The following is a 6,843-nucleotide window of genomic DNA, read 5'->3' as shown; positions in this document are numbered from 1 at the left end:
CGGGGCTGTAGCGGGTGGAGAGCGGGAGGCGCGGGGAGGGCGTGCGGCGCTTGTTCTGCACCGTGGGCGGAGAGGGGCTCCGCTCCCGCAGCATCCGCCGCCGCTTGCGCCGCTTCTGGCTCAGCAGTTCCTCCTTCTGCTGCTGCGTGGTGAGGCCGAAGAGCTGCAGGAACTCCAGCTTCTGGGGCGACCATGGGGAGAGCAGAGCAGGTCATCCCCCATCCCCATTCTCATCCCCATTCCCATCCTCATCTTCATTCCTGTTCCCATCCTCATCCCTGTTGCAGTCCCCATCTCCATTCCCATTCCCAGCCCCATTCTCATCTCCATTCCTCTCATCCCCATCTTCATTCCTGTTCCCATCTCCATCCCCATCCTCATCCCACCCCCATTCCCATTCCAATCCCCATCCTTACCCCAATCCCTATTTCCATCCCCACCTCCATCACCCATATCCATCCCCATCCTCGCCATCCCCATCCCTCATCCCCCAGTGCCTTTGCAGATGTCTGGGGATGGTGGCTGCTCTGAGCACTGGGAACAGGTGTAAAGGAGGGGCTGCTCCCCCAGGGGACAGCAGGGGACAGGGAGGGGACAGGGAGTGCCATCAGTACCTCAGAGGACGTGTCCAGCTTCAGCGGGGGCTGCTCAGCCACGCAGCGGAGATGGGCCCGCACCTCCTCCTCGTCGCTGTCGTCACAGGAGTCATCCAGGTCATAGTAGTACCCTGGGGATGGGGAGAGGTTGGCGTGAGGCTGGGGACACCTTGGGAACCTGCTGGGACCCCCGGGAATCTTCTGGGACACAGGAGAACCCCACTGGGGATGGGGGTGCCTCAGGGTGGGATGTCAGAGAGGAGAGGTGGGGATCCAATGGGGGGCCCAGCAGGGTGCGGGGTGCAACCCAACAGAGCCCTGTCCCTTCTCCAGCAGCTGTGGGACCTCGGAGGGCATCACCCACCCCTGTGTATCCTCTTGCCATGGCAGTGGCATGGGTGGCGGGAGGTCAATGGGACACAGCCTGGGGAGGCTGTGGCTGAGCCCCCACCCCAAAGGAGTGGGGACAGCAATTCCAGCCCCCTCCAAGCTCTCCATCTCCTCCTCACTGCTGTTCTCATCCCCACTCCAGCAACCCCATCAATATTTAAAACCCTCTTATTAGCTCCAGTTCATCATTTATTAATGGGGCACGTCTGGAGCGCAGGGCTTACCGAACCGCTCGGATGCGGGAATGTCGGCATTCCCGGGAGACCCCCGGCCAGGTCCCGGTGCCGGGGGGAAATCCCCGCTCCCTCACCTTTCTCGCGGGCCTCCTGCCGCCGGCGCTCCTCCAGGTCCAGTTTGCTGACCAGCCTGCGGTGCTGCTGCACGAACTCGTCGTAGATGTACATGGGGTCCTGGGCGCGGGGCTGGGGGGCCCGGTAGGGCGAGCTGGGCTTGGTGGCCTCGGGGAACGGGGTGGCCGGGGCTCTCTGCTGGCTCAGGATGCTCTGAGTGGACTTTTCCAGCTCAGCTAGGAAGGGGGTGTGGGTGAAGGCCCCGTGCTCCGGGGCGCCGGGCTCCCGTCCCGGGGGGTATTTCTCCAGAGCATCCCTCTTCCTCGGCCCCTCCTCCAGCTTCTCCGGGCAGAAGACCCTCTCCACCTTCACCAGCGGGATGCCCTGGCGGCTGGGCTCGAAGGGTGCCGGGTGGCTGTGGAGGGCGTGGGGCTCAGGGAGGCGCCGGGGAGGGTCGGGGGGGCTCTCCATCAGCGAGATGGGGTTCCAGAGGGACGTGGTGACAGGGTGGTGCTGGGGCTTGGGGGAGATGAGGGGTGGGGGCCCGCCAAAGTGCTGCCCTGGCTCCCGGCTGCTCGGCTCGTGGCGGCTCGATCCCAACCTGCAGGGAGAGGAGAGCACCGGAGAGGTGAGGAGCTGGCACTGCCAGCGGAGAGCTGGCAGCGCTCCAGCACTGGGGGATTTTGGGGAGAAATGTGCCTGTCAGGAACACCCAGAGGGGTTTGTGCACGTGGCACTGCCGTGCTTCTCCCCTCCCTGCCACCAGCCTGAGCATGGGGGCAGAGTTAAGGCTGTGCATGTGTGGGTTGGGCAGAGATGTGGCTGCACCCCAGGAGCACCGGGGCTGGAGACCCCAGCCTTGACCCCTGTGTGGGGACAAGAGAGCCACCAGCCCTGGCACAGCCCCGTGGCGAGGGCAGTGCCCCGGTGCAGCCCTCCTCCGCCAGCCGGAGCCGGAGCCAGCCCGTTAGCGGGATAAATATTTCATGTGCCCAAGCTGTGCATTTAACACGTTTCCACTCCAGCGCCCCCGAGCTCCGCGCACGGAGCAGCGAGCTCAGCCCGGTGCCGCCATCGTGCCACCGCCGGCGAGGAGCACCGCCTGCCCCCCAGGATCCATCCCTCTCCTGCCCCGCTGGATGCTGGAAAAGGATGGGGATGAAACAACCCCGGCTGCAGGTGTTCCGGGGTGACCTTGCTGTCTCCTCTCCGGTTTGGGGTGGGAGGAGCGGATGGGGAAGGGAGCCTGCGGCGGGCGCTTGCCTTTGTGCCGCCCCGTGATCCGCTCCTTATTATCCTCGATGAGCCGCGCTAATCCCCTGGATACCCAAAAATAACAAAGGGAGCAGGCGGCAGAGCTGGCTGGATGAGCCTGCACCGCTTAAGTGCTCAGCCACGGGGGTGAGCAAGCCCCTGTCAATCAATCCGGGGGTGTGGGCACGCTCCGCTGCCCCCCAAACCACCCGGCTCTGTGCAGGTGCCCCCCAAACGAGGCATCCACCACTGCCCGGCCCCACTGCCCGTGAGGGGGGAGCTGCAATTAGCGGTGCCGGTGGCTGGGCAGCACCTGGCCACTCGCCGCTGGCCCCCGGCCACCTCCTGGGCTCGGCGCCTGCCGCCGCGCAGATGTCGGGCACCGGGAACGCCGGGCGCTGCCAGCACAGCCGGCCTGGCTGGCACCGCGTGGCAGGAACCCACTGGCACCGGCCGGGCACCGCAGCTTCGGCTCGTGGGATGTGTGAGGGGCACGGCCGTGGGGTGATGGATACCTGATGGGGGGCAGAGCTGGGTAACGGGGTGGGCACGGACACAGGTTGGGGGGAAAATCCTATAGATCATCATATCATGGCATCATGGAATGGTGTGGGATGAGGGGACCTCAGAGGTCACCCCATTCCACCCCCTGCCATGGGCAGGGACAGCTTCCACTAGACCAGGTTGCTCCAAGCCCGGTCCAATCTGGCTTTGACCACTTCCAGGGATAAGGCAGCCACAGCTTCTCTGGGCATGCTGTGCAGGGCCTGCCCACCCTCCCAGGGAACAATTCCTTCCCAATATCCCATCTAACCCTGCCCTCTTTCCATTTAAAGACATTTCCCCTGTCCTATCACTCCTTTCCCTTGTCCAAAGTCCCTCTCCAGCTTCAGCTACAGATATTCCAGCAAGGACAGCTGCGACACAGGAAAATGCAGCTCAATTTTGGGGGAAAGTTCCATCCCTGGAGCAGGGCTGGCACCATCCCTACCTGGGGTGCTCGGGCCGGTGCTCGGGCTCAGCTTGGCTTGGGGCACGCCCTATGTCCAGGTGCTGCTCCAGCACTTGCTGCCGGAACTCCGAGACTTGGGATTGCCGATCCTCCTTCTCCTGGCGCAGCCGGCGCTGCCGGGCCAGCCACTTCTCCTCCTCGTTGGTGCGGTGGATGAGCAGCGCCGTGGCCGCGCTGCTCCCGGGCAGTGGGAACACGCTGTGGTTGGGGATGAGGCTGGGCACGGGGTGGTGGGAGCCCGGTGGCGGGTGCAGAGGGTGCTGGATGGGCTTCGGCGTGGGCAGCACCGAGTCCTTGAGTTTGTCTGCGTTGGGAAAGGGGTGACGGAGAGTCAGGGTGTGGGAGAGGGAGGGTGTTTTGGGGTGAGCATCCCTGGGGCAGCCACTGGTCAGAGCTCAGCACAGGGGGCTGCCCACTCGCTGCCAGCCCAGCTGCCTGGCATGCACCGGGCACGGTGCCACCCCGGCCCGAGTCAGATGGCACCGGCACCGCGCCGCCGCTCCGAGCTGCTGCAGCTGGGCTCCTGGCAAAGAGAGCTGGCAGCCAGGACAGCCCGTCCCCGTCCCCAGCCACCTCCCGGGGCCACAGACCCCCTCGGCTTTGCCATCTGGAGGGGACAGGGGACCAAGGCAAGCTGTGGAAGGTGGGCGTTACCTGCTCTGCCGGGCGCCAGCGGCTCCACCGGCTTGCCCCGCTCCTCGGCCGGGTGCCCCCGCAGCCCGTGCAGCTCCGCCACGGGGAGGAAGGGCCCCTCCATGGCTTTCACCATGCTCAGCTCCTTCTCCCGGGCACGCTCCCGCTGCCTCTCCAGCTCCCGTTCCCGCTCCTTCTCCCGCTCGCGCTCCAGCTCCTTCTCACGCTCCCGCTCCCGCTCCCGCTCCTTCTCCCGCTCCCGGTCGGCTTCTCGCTCCCGCTCCTTCTCCCGCTCCCGCTCCCTCTGCCGCAGCTCCTCGTCCATCTGCAGCCTGCGGAGAAAAGCCAAAAAGAAAAGCACCAACCCCAAACATCCCCCTTGGAGCACCTCTGAAATCAACCCTGCATGCCTCTCATCATCCCCTGGAACACCCCTGAACCTCCAGAGCACCCCCAAACAATTCCTGGGCACCTGCCAGCATCCTCTGGAGCACTCCCAAATCCCTACTCACTTACCAGCAATCGTAGAGCACCCCAACACCACCCCTGGTCCTCTGTCAGCATCCCCTGGAGCGCCCCATCCATGCCCCCCACCATCCATCAGCCCTTCCGTACCTCTCGGCAGCGAGGCTGGAGATGCGCTCGGACTGCAGGGCAGAGAGGGAGGAGTGGGAGAGCTCGGGGGGGTACCGGACCCCCGAGAGGTGCAGGTGCATGGCCGAGGGGTGCAGGGGGGGCAGCGAGCCCGGCGCTGGCAGCGGGTAGAAGGGGGACCGCAGTGCCGACAGGCAGTACGACTCATCCATCCTGGGAAAACAGGGATGCTCAGACAGGCAAAGAAGCCCCCAGTTCCCCTCCCAGGAGCCGGATGGGGACTGCCTTCCACTGGGAGAAAGGGATGGAGAGCTCCAAAACGCCCTCAGTGGATCATGCTCCCACCTCCCCAGACCCCAAAGCTCATCCAGCAGCAACTCCCAGGGATCCCAAGGCTCAGAGGTGCCCACCTGAAGGCAGGATGAGGGAAGGGGTGATGTGTCAGGTAGCTGGGGTGGTAGTAGGCGGCGGCAGTGGCTGGGTCGAGGCCGAGGGGCGGCAGGGAGGACATGCGGAGATCCTCGGCCGTGTGGTACGGACGGAAGCTCCGCAGGTAATCCTCGGTCACCGCGCTGGGAGGCACCACGTGGTGCACGGGCCGCTGCAGGCTGGGGGGCAAGGAGATGGTCACCATCCCTCACTGTCCCCGTGGGGAGATGTCACCTCCCCCAGGTGGGACCAGAGCTCGAAGGGCACACCCACATCCTGCAACCCCCTCGTCCATTCCGAGCAGACTCACTTGAGAGGCGGGAAGCGGGAGTCCTGGACCACGGAGCTGGGGGGCAGCCCGAAGGAGTAGGGTGTCCCCAGGAGGTGGGAGGGCACAGTGGGACCCCCCGCTTTCTCCTGCGTCAGGGGGGGCTCCGAGATGAGGCGCTCGCGGCCGGCGCTGCTGCTGCTGCCTCGCGACCCTGCTTCCTGCTGGGAGGCAAAGGGGCAGGAACGCCAAGATGGGCATTAGGGGATGGCAGGAGATGGGGAATCCCTGCTGTGTCCCCACCCCGAGACCCTCGGTAGGTCCCCAGCCTGCCCTGCCTGGCACCAGTACCCAGGAGAGGATGCATCCAGCAGAGCATCTCCTGCATCCAGGCTTTGGAAGGGCAGCTGGAGAGGTGGGAGGGTCTGGGAGGCTACACCAGTGGGGCCCCAGTGGGAAAGGAGGTGCTGGAGCCAGGGCAGAGCTGAGGGCAAGACACCCATTACCTGCCCGGAGATTTATGGCCGCTTTGTTCTCCAGAGCTATTAATCATCTGGGCAGGAATGACACGGCTGGGGGAAATCCAGCTGGCCTTTGATAAGGCCCATAACCCAGCGGTCAGCCCACAACCCCCCCAGCACCCCCCGGCATCAGCACCCGCCCTCAGGGCCTCAGCCGCTTTCCATCAGCTTCCAGCCCTGGTGTCAGGATGAAGGTCACTCCCTGGCAAGGGGGAACTGCTTGGGGCCACAGGAGACCCCACAGGATCTGACAATTAGTGGGGTGACCCCCAGCAAGGCTCGTTTAGGTTTAAATATGATCATTTTTCATTGCGCCTTCTCCGTTTAGCAGCTCAGGAGGATGAGGATGGCGGCACCCACAGCATTCCCCACGCCGTGTGGGCATCCCTCCCCACCCCATCCCAGCCCATCCAGGGCAGGGCCAGGGCAGGGGCAGCCCCAAGGTCACCACGAAGGGCGCGGTGTCCCCCCCTGAGCTCGCTGTGTGTGCCAGGCTCTGCTCTAATCACCTCCCGTCCCGGGCACCACGCTGCGAGCGCGGCTCTGCCAGACAATCACCGCGCTCGGTTAACCCCCACTCCAGGGGGGACACGGGGGTGACACGGGGGTGACACCGCGCTGGGGAGCACCCGGACATCCCACGCACCCCTCCGAGCTCCCGGGGATCGCGGCTCCATTTATTTTCCCCCGTTCCGCCCCCGGCGTTTCTCATCCCCTACCCTCGGCTCTCCGCTTTGTGGTTTAATTAGTCTTTCCAAGTGGCATAATCCCCCCGGGAATCTGCTTGTAGCATGCGGAGGAGAGGAGAACCACTAACGATGCTTCTTAATTAGCTGCTCTCCACCCGCCCCCCCCC

General features: G+C 65.1%; 1 protein-coding gene across 1 annotated transcript in view; it reads right to left on the bottom strand.

The window, feature by feature from the left end:
* LOC121664429 (genetic suppressor element 1-like) overlaps positions 1-6,843 on the bottom strand; it is a 26,289-nt gene that overhangs the window by 4,595 nt on the left and 14,851 nt on the right. The window contains exons 4-11 of the mRNA XM_042027733.1: positions 5,509-5,690; positions 5,180-5,377; positions 4,791-4,982; positions 4,197-4,507; positions 3,522-3,846; positions 1,297-1,877; positions 615-727; positions 1-181 (exon numbers count right to left, since the gene is read on the bottom strand). The exon at positions 1-181 is cut by the window's left edge and continues 147 nt beyond it. Of these exons, the coding sequence (XP_041883667.1) occupies positions 1-181; positions 615-727; positions 1,297-1,877; positions 3,522-3,846; positions 4,197-4,507; positions 4,791-4,982; positions 5,180-5,377; positions 5,509-5,690 (2,083 nt within the window). The remainder of the gene's footprint in view (positions 182-614; positions 728-1,296; positions 1,878-3,521; positions 3,847-4,196; positions 4,508-4,790; positions 4,983-5,179; positions 5,378-5,508; positions 5,691-6,843) is intronic.

This window comes from Corvus kubaryi, unplaced genomic scaffold, assembly GCF_017639235.1.
Source record: "Corvus kubaryi isolate FWS band 111438036 unplaced genomic scaffold, C.kubaryi_AGA036_p1.0 37300, whole genome shotgun sequence".
In the NCBI taxonomy this organism is placed as follows: domain Eukaryota; kingdom Metazoa; phylum Chordata; class Aves; order Passeriformes; family Corvidae; genus Corvus; species Corvus kubaryi.
Note: the sequence above shows the minus strand (reverse complement) of the source record. Positions and strands in the feature narration are given on the sequence as shown.